The 24,476-nt window shown below is 36.8% G+C and overlaps 1 protein-coding gene across 6 annotated transcripts in view; it reads right to left on the minus strand.

The window, feature by feature from the left end:
- Positions 1-20,008, minus strand: part of Tent2 (terminal nucleotidyltransferase 2) — a 41,669-nt gene extending 21,661 nt beyond the window's left edge. Inside the window, exons 1-7 of one of the 6 annotated variants that reach the window (XM_087896793.1) lie at positions 19,959-20,008; positions 19,674-19,763; positions 17,146-17,384; positions 8,939-9,053; positions 8,760-8,851; positions 7,163-7,241; positions 1,889-1,958 (exon numbers count right to left, since the gene is read on the minus strand). In XM_087896793.1, coding sequence (XP_087752919.1) covers positions 1,889-1,958; positions 7,163-7,241; positions 8,760-8,851; positions 8,939-9,053; positions 17,146-17,373 — 584 coding nt within the window. In that variant the 5' untranslated portion in view covers positions 17,374-17,384; positions 19,674-19,763; positions 19,959-20,008. Of the gene's footprint in view, positions 1-1,888; positions 1,959-7,162; positions 7,242-8,759; positions 9,054-10,297; positions 10,469-17,145; positions 17,385-19,673; positions 19,764-19,958 lie in introns of those variants that run through there. The other 5 variants (XM_048455931.2, XM_085676855.1, XM_048455929.3 and 2 more) reach the window with 5 other exon arrangements.
- Between the last annotated feature and the right edge of the window lie 4,468 nt (positions 20,009-24,476).

The raw sequence follows: 24,476 nt of genomic DNA on the forward strand, positions 1-24,476 counted from the left end.
TTTATGCTTGGGTAAGAAACACCAAGGTCAATTTAGATACCCTCTGCAAAATGCAACACAACCATATAGGTAGAGACCGCAGAATTGAATCTTCTGAAAGGGGCTGAAGAAACGTGTTGGCGGTAGATTACTTACTTGCCTGCACACCTAACGCCCTATGCAAACGTTCTCCAGCACTAGCAAAAAAATAATTTTCCAAAAATATGAATTGAATATCCATTTGTCATGTTTTCTCCACAGGACGTATCACAGGTTTCTCACAAGTATGAACTACTAGAAAGTAAAGTTTAAGAGCATTCTAAATAGTGAAAAGGTGCTAATTAGACTATGAGAAAGGGCATTTGTCTGAGGTATGAGAAAGCTAAAACAAAAAGTCAGAATGTCATCTTATTCAACCTAACTTTGGAGCACAGGTATTAAACTAACCCCAAATTTTTGTCACATCTTAACAATACAGAAAGACAAAAGAAAAATTTAAAAAGAAAATAATTCTTAAATGTAAAATCCATAAATAAGAAAGCTCAATTCTGTATATAATATATACATGCATATAATTTCAGTGTTATCACTATAAATAGCTAGAAAAATAAACCTGCTTTATCACAATCCTATGTTTAGAAAATAGTTGATAAATCTTTTCAACAAATCAAATACAAATCCACACTTAACTTTTCTTATTCTGCTTGCCTGTTCATTTGCTTTGGGACAGACATTCACTAGTAGCCCACACTGTACTGGAACTCATCATCCTGCGGCCTCCAACTCGCAGGGCCACAATTACAATGCTTGATTGAACCATTTGTATTTTATACTACAAATATCATGTAAGAGCTTCTAATATAATATTTTTAGGAAATCAAAATCCCGGCTAGGAGAATATAAAGAAAAATCTAAACTTTTGAAATTGACTAAGTGTTTTTACAGCTTTTTGTATATTATTCCCTGTATGCTTCATATCTTTCTCTAAGAGATATATATAATTTGTTTAATGATACTTAAAGTTAGAACAAACCCTTTTGATATAAATACACACTAAATTTTATCAAAGATAGGTTTTGGGAAAAGAATTATTTGTCCCAAAGACATGAAATCTTTTACATTTTAAACAAGGTTCTCACTACATAACCTGATTGGCCTGGATCTCATTGTAAAGACTACTGGTTCTCAACCTTTAAGTCAAGACCCCTTTGTGTTCACCTAAGAACCACCTGCATATCAGATATTTACATTATGTTTCAAAACAGTAGCAAAATTAAAGTCATGAAGTAACAACAAAAAAAACTTTATGGTTGGGGGTTACCCTAACATGAGCAACTGCATTACAGGGTCACAGCATTAGGAAGGTGGAGAACCACTGGTATAAACCAAGATGGATCTCTGGTTCAAACTCAGAGAAATCAACTTACAAGTGTGTGTCACATGCTGGGCTCCAAGAAAATCATTTTCAAATCCAAATACTTTTTTATATTGGACAGTCCCAAATATTCAAAATTCAAACAGAGTAGATAAATCAGTTAGGCATGAAGGTTGCCCAGATCATTTAAAAAATAATCTAAAAGACGATGGGTATAGTGGCACACAGTACAATCCCAGCATTCAAAAAGTGGAAGCAGAAGAATCCAAAATTCAGAGCTGTCCTCAGCTATATAACAAATTCACAATGAGCCTGATTAATGAACCTGTCTCAAATAAATAAATAAAATTATATATATATATAAAATTATATTATATATCATATATATATATGAAAATTATTTCTAGAACATTGAAGATAAGCTGCTATGCTATAACCTATTTGATTTCTTGGCAATCCACATTAGCCACAGTACATGACTGTCCAAAGTTAATCTACAGCACCTGAAAAAAAGAGGGACTGGTAATTATTTACCTGACTTTATCCCTGAACTTCACAATTGGCACTTTTGCACGAATCAGCTGAGGTCTCTCAATGTAGCCAGCTGAAGGAGAAAAGATAATGTGAATATCTACCAATGTTTTCCCACTCACAATATACTAAAGAACAGTTTTAAAAGCAGTATTTTTCAAAAATAAAACCAACTTAAGAACATGCATGCTGTCCTTGAAAAATAAAGTGAAGAGTAAGGACACAAAGAGTTCCAGGAAGCCAGGGCTGAGAACCTTTGAGAAAAAGAAAGAAGAGACAGAGAGAGAGAGAGAAAGAATGATAGACAAATATCAAGACCGTCTAAGGATCAAGTCTATACTACTGAAGGTGTTTTATTTTCAAAAATACAATCTTAATATATAGTAGTATCTATAATGACATTTATTGGAACATCTGAGTGAAAAAAATAGCTAAAAATAAAGAATAACTAAATTCTGGTATGACTCACAGAAATAGTAGCCATAGAAATGTTGTAATATGCAAGTGCTTGCAACTTGGTAAGGCAAGAGTACATTCAATTATGCATGATCTCAAAAAGGATAAAATACATAAACATAAACACATTTTTAATTTCATCAAGGTATAAAAATGTACTGTAGAAAATAATACATGCAAATTGCAAAAAAATTAGAAACTTTTAGAATTAAAGCTGAAAAGGTATCTCAGTGGTTAAGAGCACATATTGCTCTTCCAGAGGACTTGAGTTCAGACCCTCGTACCCATGTAGGGCAGCTCCTAACAGTCTGCAACTCCAGCTCAGTTGGATCCAACACCCTCTCTGGTCTCTACAGCACCTGCACTGTGCACATACCCACATACAGACACATAATTAAACACAAAAGAGAATTTTTTTTAAAAAATATGCAAACTTTTATGAATATTCTAAATTTTTAACTATAGAAAAGGAAAATACCAGATTTTCTTTCTTAAAAGCTAAGAACATTCTTGTTAGGGTTTTTGGTAGGGAAGGTAAAATTTCATGTTTTCCTCCAATATACATGCAAGACCACATGCATGTGAGTCTGTGTGTGGAGTCCAGAGGTCAAAATCTAGTATCTTCCCTCTTCAACTTTTTTTTTTTTTTTGAGATAAAACATCAGTGAACCTGATGCTCAATAATTGGACAGAATGGATGGTCAGAACCAGGCTCCCCATCTCTGCCCCACCTTTGCCCTTTAGTGCTAGAGTTATACACATAAAATATCACACCCAGCATTTTTCACATGGGTGCTAGAGATCTGAACTCAGGTCCCCGTGTTTACCCAGTAGGCACTTATCTATTAAGCCATTCCTCTCCTCTAGACCCAAGCAAGATGTTCAAAAATTTCCTCTGAAATCTCTATCCAATATCAGGCAAGCTACCTGACTACGTGACAGAGAAAGGAGAGCAAAACAGAATAAAGGAACAGACTACTGCCAAAGGGGACTACTCCTACTCGTCTCACACTCTTGGTTGTGGTTTAACTCTCTAAAGCTTTCACTAAGGTGAAACTTAAACTATCTCAAGGTTTGTAGACTAGTGTAAATATTCTGTACCTCAAGATTTGCAAGCATATGATTAAAAATCTGCAAAATCTGTAACAAAAAGGTTAACTTAAAACTTGGTAGTAAAAACATCTATAGATACATGATCTTAAAGGAAACGTGTGGTTTGCCTTCATCTTAGCAGCTGTCCCCACATGGGAATGGCAGTCAGCCATCTTTATAGGGTTGGAAAGGATGGATTTTTGTCATGTAACTTCACTCCTATCTTGATTAAAACTGACTACATTTTATAAGCCAACTAAGAAAAAAACAACTCCACAATGAAGCCCAAACTAAATGATTCCTCCATTATTTTCAGTCACACTAACCCCTTTTGGCCTCAACCCACAGTCACTTTTCCCCCTCTCTGGTCTCTTTGGTCCCTGTCTCCCTTAGTGACAGGCCACCTGAATTGACATTCCCTGGCACCTATTTTTAGTTCACCAGCAGTTCTCTTGCTACTTCTTCTTGATCCACTTTGGGACCCCCCCCCCTCTATCTGGACTAAACTGGCCATGGTTCTCCCCTTGCAGGAAGTTGCCTGGGTGGACCACTTGGTAAGGGTACACGCCCACTTTTCATTAAGCAAACTCTCAAATAGAAAAGAGATTGTGGTCCTGCATTGCTAACTCTTCCACCTTTATTAAAGAATTCCAATATATTACCCAATCTTACAACCTCACCTTCCGTGATGTTTATATGATTCTCACCAACACTGAGGAGCACAGGCGAGTCTAGGGTCAGGCCAGAGCACATGCAGATGAAGTCCAGACAACTTGCCTCCTGGCCTGTCTCCGTAAGCCTGGCCTTAAAGTTCTACTTCTTCTCCCAAAGTTTCCCTGACATTAGGGCCAAACTTAGGGAAGGAGCCCCTGACTCTCCTTAGCGGTGGCCTTCAAAATGTACCATGGAAGAGATGAAAACGGTCTGAAAACAAAAATAACTGATACTAGCTAGGGTCTTTTGGCCAGTTATAGCAACTTACCAGGCTCCCTTGCCTCCCAAAACCCAAGGACCTCAGGATCTATGCCTAAAATGTGGTCAGGAAGGTCAGGAGGCCTGGATTTGCCCAAGCCCTCATAAACCACCTCAACCGTGTCCAAAGTGCCACTGCCCCCCTGTGCTTCTTCACATGATGATATCAAGCCCAGATTGCTCTCCAGCCAACTTCCTAGGTCTGGTCTAGGGGTCTGGGCTCCCTTGGCCCAACCACAGTCATCTCTGACGGGAGCGTGCAGCAGTTAGCACAGTTATCACAGTATCAGGGGATTTATCTCCTTCCCTCTTGACCCCGGGGTCACCTGTTCAGCCCTAATGTTTTGGGGAACTACCTTTCCTTCTCCTTCCCCTATTGTTGGGTGGGGTTGGGAGATAGTCTTACCAATCTCACCAAACCCCACCACCTAGTTGCATTTTTAGGGGAATCCCCCTACTTACTCCATCCTAGTGGTACCAACCTGTATCATCCCCTTACTGGGAAAGGACCTCTTAGCCAAAGTGGAAGCCTCTCAATCCACTTGACTTGAGGTTCACAGGCTGTAACGCTCCTCCTTCCAAACCACACAATCTAATACACCATTCCCTTTACCAACCTCCCAGGGGGATCCCTGAGTATTAGACACCCCAAAACCCTGTATAGCCAAACATCATTCCCCTCTTGTCATCCAATTGCAAAACCCTACCAATTACATCACCCAGGCTTAATACCCACTTTCTCTCCAAGTCTCGGGGTCTTGAGGTTCTCATCTCTGACCTCTTAAGAATCTTCCACACCCCACTTCTCCTCCCTTTAGTACTCCCATATCCGTGCTTTAAAAACCCAATGGAACCTTCTGCTTGGTTCAGGACCTCTGACTTACCAATTCAGCAGTGGTTCCCCTTCACCCTGTAGTACACCCAACCCCTATACTCTCCTCTCCACCATCCCCTGAAGGAACTCCCATTTTTCTGTCCTGGACCTCAAGGATGCCTTCCTTCCCATCCCTCTCAATCTCTAGTCACAAACTATCTTTGCCTTTACTAGGACTAACCTAGATACTCACCTTTTTACCCAACTCATCTGGACCATCGTACCCCAGGGATTCCAGGACAACCCACATTTATTTGGCCAGGCTCTAGCCTCTGAGTTACTCTCTTTGTCTCTTCCTAAATCCAAGCTTTCAAATACATAGATGATCTTCTCCTTTGTGGTCCACACATGCAAACTAGCCAGGTAAACATCTCTACCGTATTAAACTTTCTGTCCAGGCAGCAATACAGGGTTCCATCCCCTAAGGTCCAGCTGTCCACTCTGTAGGTTATTTTGGGATTAGCTATTACTCCAACTCACAAGGTCATTACCCTAGATAAAAAGCCTCTAATCCAGTTGCTTTCAGTCCCTACCACCAAGGACAAAATTCTATCCTTCCTAGGGATAGCTGGCTTTTTATGCTCTTGAACTCCTTCTTCCTTCTCTCCTACCCTTCACATGAGCTCCTCCTTGTGTCCATTACCAAGCCTTTTAGTAAGTTTCAACAGGCCCTCCTCTAGGCCCCAGCCGTACCTCTTCTGGAATTAACTTGCCCTTCTCTCCCCACGTTACAGAAAAGGAGAGATATGCTGTCTGGGTCCCGAGTCACCAACTGGGATCTTCCTTTGTGTCCACTAAACATTTATCAAATAAAATTAGACCATATATTCAAGAATGGGCACCTTGTCTAAACACTTTGGCAACAGCAGAACTTCTTACACATGAATCAAAGAATTGGGTCACCAATGACTCACTGTCTTCTCTCCTTGCCACTGTCTTTTCCTACCTTCTAACTCACAATGCTCTCAAACACTAGTCCTTTTCCAAGTGCTCTCTCTTCAGGTAGCATTACTAGAGGACATTACACTTACCTTTCAGTCATGCCCACCTTTGACCATTTCAAATATCCTCCCCCAACCAATTCAGAATACTCCCCTATCTCGCACTTCAGTTGATACCCTAAAGAGACATTACCCAGTCCCTAGAGACCCCAGGCAGCCAAGGTTTACCCAACGGAGTAAAAAGTCCAAGATCAGGCCACAAAAATCCCACCAACCCCAGGTCACCCTGGAAAGCTCTGCCCCCAAGAAACCCCATAAAAAGCCTGCCTCCCACTCAGATCTCTACTGCTTCTCTCCCAAACAAAGGTATCCAGTGTCCTGTGTTTTTTGTGAGGTTTGTTGTGTGGACTTTGTGGTATCCCTTGGCTCCCAATTGCCAGGAGACCTTTCCCTTCAGTGTTGTAACCTTACATTTTCTATCACACTTCTGGCTCTGGTTCTTCAGCTGCCTTACAGCTCATCCATGCCTATCTTCCTGAAGGTCTATAAACTTCTGAGAGGAAGGAGGGAAACCTAGACACCTTCTCAAGATGCATTCAATACAATAGTTTTCAAGTAAGTTCAACAATGATTTGCTAAATCACGATTTTTAACCAAAAGTGAAAAGTAGCCAAAAGTTAAGAGAAGATGGGCATAATGGTACACACCTGTCACCACAGAATTCAAGAGCTTGAGGCAGGAGGATCACAAGTTCAAGGTCAGCCTGGACTATCTAAATTTATAGCAAGATCCCATCTTTAAAAGATAAAGTTTAAAAGAATTTGGTTAGAAGAAAACAATCCACAATATATCTAGTCTCATTAGAAAATAAGCAACTCTTCCCAGAAAAATGAAGTGGTCAACATTTTAAATACTAGTTAAGTCAGAGGCATTAAGACTTACACAGTCGAGTACAGAAGTGTTTATGGACTAAGGTGAGTATATGGCGGGCTTCAGTCTTCTGATTCACCTGAAAAAAACACTGAAAAGTTAAAGTGTTTTTTCATTATTTTTCCTTAGCTTAGTGTTTGATTTTTAAAAAAATAACACAACAGCAAAACACAAAACATATTTTTCTTTCAAAATACTTTTCAAATTATACACTATAGAAAGTCAACCCTCAATGCTTATCTTTCAGATTCACATTTCAGAATCAAATTTTTTTAAACTGAAAAGAACCATGTCATTTTTCTCTTCTGTATAAATGGTGTTTAAAAGAAAAACAAAAATCAAAACAAAAAAAACCCTACTCTTCCAAAAGAGTTTAACAAAATCTTAACTTTGCAACTTGTTACTTCCTTATCAAGAATGTGAAGGGCTTATGGATTACATACAATGTAGAGCCAATTTGTATATAAGCTGTGGCAGTATGACTTAAACATATGATGAAGACCATAGAGCTAGTAAGACATGCTTGAGTATAGTCTTGTAGTCTAGCTGCATGGCTTACAATCTCCATTATACTGAGATATAAGGGGTTCTTTGCTTGGTTTTTCCCTTTCTTTACCTTTATATTATCTCAAATCACAGAAATACAGAACATTCCTTCTGGAATAAACCTATATCTCTTTTATAACAACAAGGAGAATAAAATTATACTTCAAAAGTTTTTTTTTCTTTTTTTTTCTTTTTGAGACAGGGTTTCTCTGTGTAAGAGCCTGGCTGTCCTGGAAACTCTCTTTGTAGATTTGGTTTACCTTGAACTCACAGAGATCTCCCTGCCTCAGCCTCCCAAGTGCTGAGATTAAAAGTGTGCCCCACCATGCAAAGCTTGTTTTCTATTTTTAATGATATAAAAAAATAGTACAAAATATTAAAATTATACTCAATTTAGTCAAAATGTTTGGTAGTTTAAAGCAGACCTCAACAACTACAAGAGGCTGTAGTAAGTTTACTGAATATCTATTATGATAATACTAAAATATAGTCAAAAGATCAGTTAACAGGAAATCCAAATAACTATAATTATAAATAATACAATTTAGTTATTAAATAAAATAAACCAGAAACAAAATATCTTAGAAAAAATGTTAAATATAATAAATCCCAATAGTCTTACATTAAATTTTTAAATTTTTAAAATTTATAAATTTGTAGCTTTTTATAAAAAAATTCAAAGCCCACAGCATTTTCAAAGGAAAAACAGATATAAAAAAGGGACTCACTGAGAACTCCAATGGGAAGAAAACATATCAAGAAGAGAATACTGCCATGTTTGCTTTATTGAATCCTGTAAACACCTGACCCACCCAGTGACATTTCATAAGAGGCAACACTAAAAACCACACACGTCAGAGCTAGCTGACTTCAACAGCTCAGAACTACTAGAGCTGCTCTTATGCACACCATGCTGGTGCCTTACGTGTGTGGGTCAGGGGAAGATGTCCTTCTGGAGTTAGAATAAACAGACATTTCAAATAATTAATTAAAATAACTCAAGTTCTATTCTTTATCTGATTTAACTTGAGAAACAGATTTGGAATAATGTCTCATCACTTACTGGTTCTTCTTTAACAACTAAGCATAAATCACCATCACTGCTCCGGGCACCAAATCCATTTAAAGACGATCCGACCAAAAAAAGTCTGCTTTCTAGAGAAGCAGAAGAAACAGTAAAAAAGTCTGCAGTCTGTAAACAGGAGCATAGACAAGAAGGGCATACAAAGTAGGCAGACGTACGTGGGAAGAGCAGTTGGATCTCTCTCTGCAGCTGTGCTCTACAGAGTTCTTTCTTCTTCAAGTCACTTGTTTGCTGCTGACAAGTTTCAAACAACTCTAATATCTGCTGACTCAGCTTGAATGCACCACAAAAGAAAACAAAAAACAAAATATTTAGTAAGAAATTTATAACTACTCTACTAAGCAGTACAAATGAATATTGACAACGTTAAAAAATAAATACATACTCTCTTCTTAACACTTTATGATTCAAAGCTATTTTTACTCACATACAAAAAAATGGCCTGAGAAACTATACATAAATTTAAAACATAAAATATTATTTAATTGATAGTAGTCAGATAATTCATGTGTATAATTGTAGCTCAGCAAACTAAAACCTTTTTGTCATTGTCTGTTTTTATGAGGATCATAATTTTTATACTTTTAAGTCATAATCACAAATAAGAATATGCAAAGTAAATAAGAACCATATGTACATGACATATCCTAAAATATTTACTACAGGTTACTTTCAAGAAATTTTTTCCACCTCTAGCGGTCTTATTGATGGATGTCACACAGAGCAGGTTTTAGAATATCCCCATCTTCCCTACTCAAACAAACTACCCTCCATTCTACTTCTTATAACTTTCTTTGAACCCTGACTTCTTCTGATGAGGTTGCCATCTGCCAATCTCCCTTATTTAGACAGTTATGTGTTAACATTTCCCTTTCACCCCAACTCTCACCATTAGCACAGGATGGTAAGATGACAAAGGACGCCCTTATCTGCACTGAGCTACACTTATCACAATATACTCTACTTCTGAAATTCTTTCACTATATATTTCTCACTTGTGTACTCTCCTGGCTATGTGTTCTAGTCCTGATATTTTAAATCCCAATATACTACTTCAGCTTCAATTTCCTGTTCGACTCACTCTCTTATCACCCCCACCTCTAACGTATCTGCTCTAGACCTAATCACAAGTCCCTCGAGATGCTTTTTCTTCCATCCCATCAGCATCCAAATGATCCTAATGTCCTTCCCTATGCAGCCACTATCCCAGAATGCATCTCCCAAACCATTCTCTTTCGTCATGCCTTAGAAACTTTATCCCTTAGGCTCTAATGTCTTTGCTGCAAAGTCCTCATGTGAAGGAAAAGAAAACACTAAAAGTAAACCTAAGGTACTAAAAGACAAAACTGAAAACTTTCTGGAAAGTCGAGTCTTTCAAAGGTTTGGTATAAAGGTTAGTCTAGTTTAGTGTCCTTAGCATCAGTCAGCCTTTACTCTCCTGTCTCTGCCTAGATACTATTCCCATTTTCACTATTCCATTCCAAAATGTTTACTGCCTTCAAGGCCCCTAAACTTACTTTCTCTTGCAGATAGCTCATATTAAAAATTTTCTAAGAAAAGCCAAGCGTAGTGATGCACATCTGCAAATCCCAGCACTCAAGAGGATGGAGGTAGGAGGATCAGGAGTTCAAGGCCATCCTTGGCTTCATAGGGAATTCCAGGACAGCCTAGGCTACATGAGATCCTGTCTCAAAAGAAAAAGAAAGGGAGGAAAAAACTAAGAAAATTAAAAATACCAAATATAATTCCTCATCTTGCTAAACCATATAAATTAATAGCCCTGAAGGAAATCTCACCTCTTTCCTTCTGTTAAGATAAAGTGTACTGTTGCCATGGCCCTCTACCAGTGTTTTTTTGTTGTTGTTGTTTTGTTTTTTTTTTTAATCCAAGCCTGCTGTTCACCTCAGGAGCAGAAACACCTTCATCAATTCTTCAATCTCTTTTGTATTTTCAGCCTCTCTTAAGCCTCCCACAGTCTATGTATGACCAGACAAAGTCTCATTCATCATTTAAGATGGTTTTTTTGTTTGTTTTTGTTCTGTTTTGATTTTTGAGACAAGCTTTCTCTGTAGCTTTGGAGCCTGTCCTGGAAACTAGCTCTTGTAGACCAGGCTGGCCTCGAACTCACAGAGATCCGCCTGCCTCTGACTCCCAAGTGCTGGGATTAAAGGCGTGAGCCACCACAGCCAGGCAAGATGGGTTTTTTTTTTAAAGATTTATTTATTTATTGTGTATACAGTGTTCTGTCTGTATTTATGTCTTCAGGCCAGAAGAGGGCATCAGATCTCATTACAGATGGTTGTGAGCCATCATGTGGTTGCTGGGAATCGAACTCAGAACCTCTGGAAGAGCAGCCAAGTGCTCTTAACCTCTGAGCCATATCTCCAGCCCCAAGATGTTGTTTTTAAAATCATATTCAGAATATTTAAGAAGATTCAAGAATTGTTGACAACTAGCCCATGAAACAGACACAATTTTTAAGAAAAAAAAAATCTGTAAATATCTGCCCCACAAAAAAAGAAACAGCAAGTAGGAGAATAAAACTGATGAAACTAAACCAAAATCAAACACTGGCAACAAATACACCTAACTGACTAGTATTCTTCATGAACCCCAAACCTGACCAGTGAAGGTCAGACACTAATACCAGAATGGCACAGTATCCAAGCAGTGAAACAGTAAGAAAGGGAAAGAACATTAGAAAAGCCCTGCAATCAGATTCCCAGAAATCAAATGGTCTCTAGCTACTACCTTTTGCTTCTTTCCCTCCAAACTGAGGGTTCCCTCAATGTAGAATAATATACAATTCTAGGAGGAACCTTCACAAGCTGTAATTTATTAGCAAACCAGGCCACTAAAAGTTCAGGAACCTCAAACTTAAATGAAAACTCCCTTATAAAGAAACAAACAAACAAAAAACACTAACAAAGAAACTGCCAGGCCCTGAAATCTAAACAAGGCAGGGCTGTCAGAGGCAAAGGAAGGGTCAGGAATGACTCTAACTACACAGAGATGGTTGGTAATGTGTGGAAACTATTCTGGTTACCATAGCAAGGAGGAGAGTATGAAAACCAGTGACACAACTAATCATCTTACAGGACACAGGCCTAACCCTGGGAATACCTGCTCTAAAAGCATCAATAATGTAAAAACAAAAATTCCTGTCTAGACCACAGAAGGGAAGAAGGAAAGCAGAAATGTGAAGAGGTAAGCCTGGGATGTTCATGCCTGTAATCCCAGCACTTGTGAGGAAGAGGAAGGATTGGTGTGAGTTTGAGGTCAGCATGGTCAACAGAGCAAGATCCCATCTCCAAACAAAAATAAATAGCTATACCATGTTAAGAGATGAGAAAACTATTGGTAAACAAATCAATTGTCCTGAAACAGGTACACAGAGTCAAGATAATCAAAACAAACAAATAAAACAGAAGTCTTCTTTCTAAAAATTAAGAAATGTGTTTTACATGGAAAAGTGAAGGATCAAGAATAGTCAGAAGATGAAAGAGAAAAAGAAGCTACATTAACAGAGATACAGCTGCAATGCGAAAAAAATCCCATAGAAATGTGCATATATTCATGAAAAATACTTAAAAACTGGAAGCTGACCCTAATTAAAAAGGAAAATACGAACTAAATTAAGATTGCTCATATGTTGGTACACTGTTGTCATATAATGTTGGAATGGCTAAGTTAAAGCTGAGAGGTTTAATAACACTATAATTGACATTTTATGTACATAGTTTGCTGTTTTCATATCAAGATATAGGCACCCAAGTTTGTAATCAATTATGTAAAAATGGTTAATGTAAAAATTATATGTCATATAAGGGTTAGATTTTATTTACCCAGAAGAAGGATTAGCAAACTAGGGTACACAGGCCAAGTACAGCTTCTAGTCTGTTATGTATGAACAAGGTAAATTATTTTCACATTTTATTAAGTGGAGAAGAAAAAAAAGAGCTAACAACTCAAATAGCTTGAACACCTAGAATATTTGCTAACTGGTCCTTTAAAGAAAATGCTTGTTGTGGAATAGTCTTTCACACCATAGGAAGATATGTCACTATGATTGGTTTAATAAAAAGCTAAACGTCCAATAGTCAAGCCAGATTTTGGGGCACAAAAAACGCTGGGAAGAAGGGCAGAGAAGCAAGACAGCCACAGAACAAGTCAGATACACAAAATGGAATAGAGGTAAAAGTCATGTGTTAGGATGTAGATTAATATACAGGTTAATTTAAGCTATAAGAGCTAGTTAGGAACAAGACTAAGCTATTGATGAACTTTCATAATTAATAATAAGTCTCTGTTGTGATTTGGGAGCTGGTTGGCAGGACAGAGAAAGACTCACAACAGTTTGTTAACTGAAGTAGAACAACATAATCCCAGACATCACAGTAGGTATTCAGTGTCCGATGCATCACAAAGTAAGGAAATTCTAACAATGCTTAAATGAACCCCACTGTAGTTACATGTGCGTCAAAATGGTGCACATTTGTAATCCCAGCACTTGGGAAATTGAGGCTGGAGGATTGTGAATATGTAGCCAAGCTTAAGCCACAAAGAAAACCCTATCCATCTTCCTTGGACACTATCTCACACATCACTCCCACTACCATCTGTCACAACTTAATGCAGCAGTACCTCTTATCCAGAAACATTAATAACCTATGAGATGACTCTCCATCTCCAAGGCCACCTCATTCCAAACCAAACAACTCTGTTCACCCAGAATACAAGTAATCATGTTATTTCAACTATTCAAAAACTTTCAATGCCATTGGACTATGCCTTCAAGAGCCCAAATCACTGTCTATTTATCTCACATCAGATACTGTATTCACTATATACTCTACAGGGGGTAACATAATTCTTATCACATTACTGGCAGCAACAGACACTCAGTAAAATTGTTAGTTATTACTATCACAGATCACGTGATGTTACAACCAGGTCTCACAATGTGGTCTCTCTATCCTAGACTTTAACACATTAAATTCCTCCTCTTTGTATTTTTAGACACAGGTGTCAGATCTTGGCCTTAGCACTTTCGAGCAAACCATTTAACTTTCTGAACAACCATAAAATTTGGGACCATAACTATATGCTACTAGGTTAACATATAACATATAACATGAATGGAATGTCTAAAGAGCAAAAGTATCAATGAACAGAGAACAGAGAAGTGCTTGAAAAGAGAGCACTTAAGTCAGGTATGGTGGCACACACCTGTAATCTGACTTTTCAAAAAGTAGAACCAAGAAGATTATGAGTTCAAAGTCAGCCTGAGCTATACAGTGAGATCCTGTCTCCAGAAATAAAGTATTCATTTAAAGAACAAACAGAAGCACTTTTCTTCTTTAGTATCACTCAGAGAAATTGATTCAACTATAAAATCTATCTCTATTTTTCTAGGGGAAATGCCTTAATTCCAAAGATAGGATTTAGGAGAAATTTTTCTATATGACTAAGCAAAGAAAAATATGGAATCACATCTTACGAGATGTTTATTACTGACTAGTATCAATTATACATTATTAAATTAACAGATTCAATACATATCTAAGCTATATGTAAAAGTAAGCTCTTTGGTTAGCTCTACTAGTTAACTACAAGCATAAATATATATATATAAATGTACTTCTGATATTTAGTAACTATTTATATATCCATTCAGAAAATTCACCTCATTGGCTTTATACCATAGGTTTTCACATTATGACATAGGAGTCATAATGCTTAGAAAGCAAAGGAACAGAGGAATGAGGAAGAAAGAGCACCAGAACATCCCATATTGTTTTTTCACTTTGCTTTGCTTTCTCCTCTTTCCCACTGGTTTTGTCTAATTGTTCTTACTTCACAGTAAGGAAAATGTTGACACAAAAGGGATAAAGTTTTTTTTTATTTAATATGTATATAACATTCTGCCTCCATGTATGCCCACATGCCAGAAGAGGGCGCCAGATCTCATTACAGATGGTTGTGAGTCACCATGTGGTTGCTGGGAATTGAACTCGTGACCTCTTGAAGAGCAGCCAGTGCTCTTAACCACTGAGCCATCTCTCCAGCCCGGGATAAAGTTTTTTTAATGAATAATCCCATGACAAATGAATAAACAAGTAGAAGAATATAGCTGAAGCCTACCTCAATGGATCAAAGTCCTAAATGTAAGAACTAAAAGTAAAAATTCTTAAAATATACTCTAGCACTTAGGAGGTGTATGTGAGTTCAAGGACAGCTTGGTCTACATATCAAGTTTCATGCTAGTCAGAGTTACATAATGAGGCCCTGTCTCAAAAAAATAAATCAACAAATCTTATAACAGACAGGCATCAATACTCAAGACACTGTATTGAGTGGTGGTTTCTGAGATTCAACACTAATAGCAAAGCAACCAAAGAAGATGGATAAAGAAAGAAAGAAACTAATAAACTGAATACATAGAAATGAAAAGTTTTTTGGCTTTAGAGGTCATCAACAAGAAATCTACCTACTAAATTCTGGACAAAAAAAAACTTGAATGACATTTCTCCAAGGAAATGTCCAACAAGCAAATGACATTAGGGAATGGAAACTGAAACCAACTTCATACTAGAACGGCTCAAATAAAAAGAGGCAAGATAAGGATAAACCTCAACAGTGGTTCAGTGTTTGCCTAGCACGTTGAAAGCCCTGGGTCCCATCTCTAGTACTGCAAGGAATTAAAAAGAGAGAGAGAACCACAAATATATGTCAAAAGTGTTGACAGGGATGTAAAGAAAGTGGAACATCTGTCTACATATAAAATCTACTTTTCAAAACATCTTGGCAATGTTCTGGAAATGTTAGACAAAACCAGTAGGAAAGAGGAGAAAGTAAAACAAAATTAAAATGCTCCTAAAAGGTTAAACATATTTTACCATATTACCCAAAAATTTCACTCTTGTCTATGTATCAACACAGTGAAAACATATATCCATGCAAAATTTTATACACAAGACATTTATAGCACCATTATTCATAAAAGCTAGAGTCAGAAACCTAAAAGTCCATTAGACTGATATGGTATATATCTACACAACAAAATATTATCCTACTGGAAAGAAATGCAATTTCAACATTCAGTGAGCTGAGGTAGAAACACAATGTGTTCAAGGCTCATCTAAACTACATGGCAAGTAGTCTCAAAAATAAAAACAAACATGGATAAACCCTTTCATTATGCTAAATAAAAGAAACTGGGCACAAATGGCCATAGATCAAAGGATTCTACTTACAGGAAGTGGGAAGGAAAATGAACACTGCTGAGGTACAAACTTTCTTGGGACTGTTGAGTATGTTTTGGAAAGAGATAACTGCACAACTCTGTGAACTTAATAAAATCTACTGATCTGTACATCTGAAAAGGGACTAGAGGGGAGGGAAGGGAAGGTAAAGTTTACAGTATCACTCTACGAACAAGAGGATGGTAGACATTATACACCCTTCCCAATCACCTACAGAGGAGAGTAACATTCTTCTATTAGACAGTAAAGAACTACTCTTTGTTCCCAATGCTAACATCATTGTCCAAGGAGGAGCAAATACTTTCATTTAATCTAAGTAATTCTTACTGATTTCTGATAAATCTTTATTAATTTATTTTTATTTACTGTGTATACAATATTCTGCCTGCATGTATACTTGCATGCCTAAAGAGGGCACCAGATCTCATTACAGATGGTTGTGAGCCACCAGGTTGTGCTGGGAACTGAACTCAGGACATCTGAAAGAGCAGTCAGTGCTCTTACCCTCTAAGCCATCTCTTCAGCACCTTGTAAATCTTTCATGATCACACCACTTAAGGTATATCTTCTCAGAGAAATTCCAAATGACAACACTTTTTTAACATTTTATTATAATTACCATATGAATATTCATGTTGTCTAGAGTAAAAACAAGTTTCACTGGGCATGGTGGTATACACTTTTAATCTGAGAACTTGGAGACAGATGCAGCCAGATCTCTGAGTTCTGGGCCATCCTGGTCTACAGAGGGAGATCCAGAATAGCCAGAGCTATATAAAGAGACTGTCTCAAAAACCAACTACAACCACCATCAATAATTAATTTGAGAAAGAACCAGTTGTAGGAGAATTCTCTAACAACTAAGAAATGAAATCTTTTAGGCTCTTATCCCAAATCTGTAAATCAGAAAAAATCTGATCCTGACAGATGTACTCATGCTAGAAAAAATAAAAATCAAAGTGAAATTTAGAAAGAAAATAAAACTACATATTCAAAAAAGTACATATTCTAAATGGTAGAAAATTAGGTTTTCCTGATCCTTTTAATACATTTTTTAATGTGAAATTTCCAAAAGGCTTCATGAAAATCTGTATAATTACCTTATCTTTGGCCTCAGGCAGTGTGATTTCTCTAGGTTCTAACAGTGGAATTTCTCGAAGAGGTGGAACACATCTTACTATATCTGGTACATAGTGTGTGTGAAACAATGGCGGCATGGAATATCTTCGGTCACCTGATAAAGGCACTATCTGGTTAATTATAGTTGGCTCTTGGTGGGGTGAATGGAAACGCTGTCGTTTACCATCAAGAGGAAAGGTTTTTTTCATCGCTTATTCTCCTGAAAGCAAGCAAATATACCTTAGTGATTGGGACACAACTTTATGACAACAGAAGCATACAAATATAGAAACAGATAATAACAGCACTGTGGCTCTTTGGACAGAATTACATTATTAACTCCCTAGTGGACTTTTAATATTCATTTTCAGAACAAGAGATGCCTTCCAATGTCTTCCAAAAACAAAGATAATTAATGGCTTTTGAACTACCAAAATGAGTCATCCTCCACAGTGAAAACAATACAGAAAAATGCATACTTGTAGGATTATACAAGCACTAAGAATTAAAGATAAATTCTAACAACAGGGTAAATAAACTGAGTGTTGTGTGTGTGACATTTTTTAAAGGTTCTTTGAATATACCTATGTTCTAGCTCATCAATGGGAAAAAATTATAATGGGTATTAGACAACAGGAGACACTTGAAAACAAGCTGCAGTTCTGATAATATACATTAACACAAATGTATAGTGCATAATTAAAGCATTCTGGTTACATAGGGGAATGTCTTTACTTTGATAAGGAAAAGGCTGAAGTGTTTTCAGATAAAGTAAATAATGTCAACAGTTTCTTTACTATAATTTAGAGAAAAAGTGTGAGAATGAGAAAAGAGAAAAAGCCAAACAGTTAAACTTTACAACTAAAAAATCAAGGAAAAGAATATTACATTTTTCAGAAAGTTTGAAATTTTTCAAAATAACAAGAAAATAATTAGATCAGCACAGAGAACCTGTCAAGTACCTGTGAAGGCCCAGGCTCAGACCCCATTACCAGGAAGGGTAAAAATGAGTAATTTGACAGAGAAAATGATATTTATCTCATTGATAACCTAAACTGTTCACATGAAATATTTTGTCACAGAAAATGGTCCAATTTCTTGCAAGTTCTAGAATCCTATGGGCCAATGCCATCTCAAAGTTTATTATTACACTGCTCCTCGAAGATTATTCTAACTCTTTATAGAACTGGAACTCCTACTCATAAGTAAACATATACAGAGCTAGACATGTAAAAGTACATTTGCTTTTTTAAACCTGAGTTTAAACATATACACTGAGTATCTTCAATTAAAAATACAAATCTGAATTTTTAACAATATCTGTTATTATGAACTAATGAAACTAATCTTCACTCATGAGTTACCAATTGGCTACTAAGGCAATTTCAAAATTATAAAACTAACGAAGTCAATATTCCTGGAATCATTATATAACTTTCCCAATGATAATCCAGAAAAATTTGTAATGTTTATTATAAGCCTTGGTTCTAGAAGCAGCTATACCATCTCTGTTTGAATAATTATAACTTCTGTATCTTACAGTTTTTGTAAAGCAGAAGATAACAATGAGACTTAATGATATTATTTTAAAGCTTTTAGAACACTACATTTTAAATTACTATTAATTATTTTTAACTAAACAAAGGAACTATAAAATGATCAAATAGGTTTTAAAAGGTATACTGTACAAATATTATGAAATATTTAACAAATATTAACAAATACCTCTGAAATTCTATTATATTATAATAAATTTATTTATTTTAAAACTGAATGATTTCTGAAATGGCTATAGAAAGCCTTATATCTGCCAGGTGTGGTACTGCATGCCTTTAATTCCAGCACTTGGGAGGTAAAGGCAAGTGGATCTCTGTGAGGCCCAGGCCAGTTGGATCTACAGAGCTAGTTCCAGAACAGCCAAGGCTACATTAGGAAAAAAAAAAAAAAACTAACAAAAAGTATCTTATGAGATAAAACTTTTCAAAAGACAATTAAGAATAACTGGGCTCCTGGGGTTGGACCCTAATCTGTTATAATGTATCCTGAAGAGATCAGATCACAGCATAGGAAAGAATACACAGTACAAGAACAGGAATCTATGCTAAAGAAGGGCTGAAAGAAAGATAGCCATGCTAAGTATGATCTCGATTTTTAGCCTCTTTATGGCATCGAGTATCAGTTTGCAGCACTTTGCTGTGGCAACCCTAGTAAATTCATAAGAAAGCGTCTGATGAGGCTAAAATTATCAATTAAAACACAGATTTCTCAAGAAACATAGCTTTATTCCATCTAAAACACACAGTGGCAGGAATAAAACAACTTCAGATTCATTAAAATGTTTGAACCCAAAGAAATTTTAAAATTCTTTGACCAATCTAACTGCATAGGTATCAGAAAACAAAACCTAGGCCATACTCTCCACATAATTTCATACAGCTGCTACAGTGGACTATAACTTTATTTAAAAAATTTATATTTTTTTTAAAAAAAACAGTTGAAAAATACTTACTTCCTTCCTCGAAACAATGGGGATGTCGAGGTCTGTATTGGACTGACAGTTCCATATGTCAAGGGCTGTAAGGTCACAGCTCTAGACAAGCTACCAAAAACACAGAATAATAACATAAATATTTTTCTTTAGAACCAAAAAATCCACACAAACTAAATACTTAGCTAGTCAAAAGAAAACAAAGTTTAACAATATTTTCTTTGCTTCCAAATATTGAATACAACAACATTATACCAAAGAGGAAACAGAACATCATGACATGGTCCAAAATAACACCATACTTACTCTACATTTTGGAAGTTGTATTGTGCATCAATAAGTTGCTGGTGTGAATAAAGAGGTGGTGAGAGAGCAAAGAAGTTATTATGCTGTTGGTGGTTTGGAGTGAAGGGTGGACGACCCAAAATTGAGTTTGGGAACATGCTCTTGTTCACTGAAGGTGAACATGTATTCTTCTACCTATAATTTTAAAAGATAATACCAAATTATTATAGCTGAAAGACACAGAACTCTTTGGTTAGTATTATCACTACTTAAAACAATTAGCTTCAAATTAGTCATTTCATTTGCAAAGTTATTTCTGAAAGTTAATACGTCTTAAATTCTACTATGGGCAACAAATCACTAATAGCTCACTTAAAATCTAAACCACATCCAAAGGCTTTCAAAAGTGTGCATGTTTCAAATTTTCTGATGAATATGCTCTAATAAATTTACCTTAACAGCAACATAACTTTTACCACCACTATTCTAAACAGCAAAAGAAATCATTCAAGAGATTTAATTAAATTGCACAGATCCTTACATTTATTCACAGCCTAACTCATAAAAAGTACATGCTATCATGTGATAACCTGATATCTAGGATATGGTACTTTACATTATCTGAAGAAACAAGGAAAGTGTGTCACCTACTAATTCATAAAATTCCAAGATTCCTCTCAGCAGCTATACATAAAAGACTTGCAATCAAACAGTTCCATGGAGGGAGGAAAACTGTGGAGGACAATCAGAACACATCACTAACCTAGTAAGACACTAGATGCTTTTTTTCAATGACTAATCCAGCAAAGATCTTGAAAAAGGTGGGTGAGATAGCATACAAAAATCAAGAGCCGGGCAGTGATGGCACACGCCTTAAATCCCAGAACTCGGGAGACAGAGGCAGCTGGATCTCTGTTAGTTCAAGGCCAGCCTGGTCAACAGAGCTAGTTCCAGGACAGGTTTCAAAGCTACAGAGAAACTCTGCCTCGAAAAATAAAAAAAAAAAAAGAAAAATCAAGAAAACAAATTAAAAATGATACTTGCGTGACCATCTTCTTAAAACATGTAATTAGAAAATTCTCAACTGAGAGACAGTGTACAATATAAGAAAAAACAAAACAATAAAACACAGTAAAAGGTAAGGGTCTACCAACAAAAAAGTCAACAGAATTACGTGCTCAACCTACCTACAAAAAATGCTAACAGTCACCAGGTACCACTCATATATAAGAAGCTTTCATTTAGATTTCTAGCTCATACTCAAAATAATGAGTATCCACAGATCACCAAAGACAGAGGAAAAATAAATAGAAAATAAGCAGAAACTATAAATAAACATTCAAAGTATATTTTAAAAAAAAAAGCCTAGAGAACCCGAGTATGTGAGCCAAAATTATAACAGAAAAGTCCATGAAAAACAGAAACACAGAGCAGGGGAGGGAAGGAGGGAGAGAGAGATGGAATTTTAGAATATCCAGAGAAAATCAGTTTATCAATATTCAAAGGAAGGAAATATTAAAAAGTTAGGGATCAAAATGTCTTTGAACTTTCTAAAATAATAGTAGAAGTCACAAGACACAAATTAATGCCTTTAAAACTTAAGTAAAATGTAAAGCCCAAAGGTTACCCCAGTGGATAAGATCAATAAGGGAAAATGAAAATATGTGCAGATATGAAGGGTAAAAAGAGAAAGGTGAGGCAGGTGGTGCACACTAGCAGTCCCAGCACTAAGACTGAGGCGGAAGGTGCAAAACTGTTTAGCAGGAAAAGTGACACACACAGAAGCAAGTGGATCACCAAGTTCAAGGCCAGTCCGGTACATGTGGAGAGTCTAAAGCCAGAAAAATCATATTAGGGCAATTTCCCATAAAGGTAAGGAAAGGAAGTTAACAGTAGCTCAAAGTCAGAGCAGAAAGATGGTCTCAAGATGATACTCAAGAAATGCAAATCAAAACAACTCTGAGATATCATCTTCAGTCAGAATGGCAAAGATTAACAGAACAACCAATAACAAATGCTGAAGGGGCTGTGGGAGAAAGGGAATCCTCATTCATTCATTGTTGGTGGAATTGCAAACTGGTCTATCCACTCTGGAGAGCAGTGTGGGAAAATCCTCAAAAAGCTAAAAATAAGTCTACCTTATGACCCAGCTCCACTTCTTGTAGCTAGGAAGTGGAAACAACATAAATGTCCTTCAACTAAGAAATGTACAATGAAACCGTGGTACATATAAAATATACTAGGAAATACCATTCAGCTGTATAGAAAAATGAAATCATGAACTTTGTAGGTAAATGGGTAGAACAAAAAAAGATATTGAGTGAGACAATCCAAACACCCCACTCTCCGCCAAAAATGTGGCATGTTCTCTCTCATCAGAGGTTCTTAGCGCCAAATCTTCAGATGTGAGGACACACCTTGGAGTTACTGCGGGGGGGGGGGGGACAAAACAGGAAAAAGGGACTCTTGCTGGGGCACAGGAGTGGGGGAACAAGACAGGGGACTATCAGGGTACAAATGATCTGATCCAGGAAATGGGAAGGGGGAGGCTTTAGTTAGGAAGGGGGAGGGAAGTAAATATAGGAGGGGAGAAGGTTAAATAACAGTAAGGATGTTTGAAAAAGTCATAAGGAATCGTGCTATTAACTAACCTAAAACAAACCTCTAACTCTCTCTCTCTCTCTCTCTCTCTCTCTCTCTCTCTCTCACACACACACACACACACACACACACACACACACACAGAAAGAGAGAGAGAGAGAGAGAGAGAGAGAGAGAGAGAGAGAGAGATTAAATGAACTTTTCTCATCTGGGCTGACAATGCTCCTTCCAAGAACCAATAACTAACAAAAACCCAAATGACATGACCAGGCATGACAAAAGAACCATGAAAGCTTCCAAAGGAGAGAAGCAACCAACAGTCCAAACTGAGCTATGATGCCTATGAACCACAACAAAGACTAACATTGTACAACAACCCTAAGGGTGAAGTAGAGGCATGCATGCCTTGGCAGTAACCAAGAGCTCTTTAATTTGACTTAAGACTCACTCAACAAGAGGGTCATGCCTGGTACTGAAAATCTACTAGTAAACTACCCTGAGTTAATGAAGTCATGGATCTTGGAGGAGACCCTACAAGCATCACTTTACTAAACTAACATAATCCCTAACCACATTCTAAATATTTGTCCTTATACCCACAGATTACTGCAGTTCTCACCTCTCGTTAAGAAAAATTCTCTTTAAAATAAACAGAGACCATTACGAAAACCACAACCAATGAAAATGCAGAGTCATATAGCCCAGTTCCAAAGGATACATCTACAACACAATTTCCACACCTAAGACATGGAGAATACTGTGGAAGAGGGCTAGGAAAATCTAAGAGCCAGAGGATCAGGGAGTTTGCTGTGAGATTGTGTCTCCTAGTAATGTCAGAGGCTACACTCATACACAAAGAACTACAGTCAACTAAGGTATGCTGAGATTGGGAGAAATAGTCTTCCCCAAGAAAGAGTACACCAATTGGCTATCCAATACAAATGGTCAGCCCTAAAATAATACATACAAGTAATATATACAAACTGAACAGGTTATAATTAGGTATATACTGTGTTTACATATATGCAAGCAACAATTTGAAAAAAGGCTGTGAATTCGAAAGAAAGCAAGAAGGGGCAAATGAAAGGGTTTGAAGAAAACAAAAAGAAAAGGAAATAATATAATCCTCTTGAAAATAGAAAATATTAATTTAGTGCTAATAAAAGTCACTACACAGAAGGACACTCTTTTAAAAAAGAAAAGAAACTTTATAGAGTATTCAATGAGTTATTAGTGCAAGTGGAGTTTTCTGGCCCCAGGAGCCAATATCCAAATTACCAAACAGAGGCTTTATTAATTATAAATGCTCAGCCAATAGCTTAGGCTTGTTATTAATTAGTTCTTATAATTTAACCCATTTCTATTAATCCAGGTACTGTCCCAAGGCTCATGGCCTTCACTTCTATGGCCTTCACTTCTATCCTATTTTGTGTGTCCAACTCATTCAGCATCTGGCTGGCAGCTCCCCCAGTTCCGCCCTTTCTCTTCCTATCCTCATTTTGGCTTTTCTGCTTAACCTTATCCTGCCTGGCTATTGGTCAGCTTTTTATTAAACCAATCAGAGCATAATTTACAAAAGAGTACAGATGGATTTTTCACAGTATGTCCCCTTTTATTTCTAATTAAAAAGGAAGGTTTTAGCTTTAACATAGTGAAATTATGTAATAACAAAACAGTTATTAAATAGGAATTACAGTCATAATAGCTAATCTATTTGTATTTAGCAAAATCAGAGAAAATACTCTATTATCTATCCTATCTTTGTGAGTCTAAAGTTTTATACCTAATTTGCTTTTTGTCAAAATTTAAAAAAAGCTGTAAGTTTAACTATTTAGTCTTTAACTCCTTCAAGGACCCCAGAAGGATAAAATGTTATCTAATGGCAGGAACATCAGGCTGCCTGGACAGGCACCCAAAGTTCCTTTGCAATACTGGGTC

The sequence above is a fragment of the Myodes glareolus genome, chromosome 15, assembly GCF_982192425.1.
Source record: "Myodes glareolus chromosome 15, mMyoGla1.1, whole genome shotgun sequence".
NCBI lineage: Eukaryota > Metazoa > Chordata > Mammalia > Rodentia > Cricetidae > Myodes > Myodes glareolus.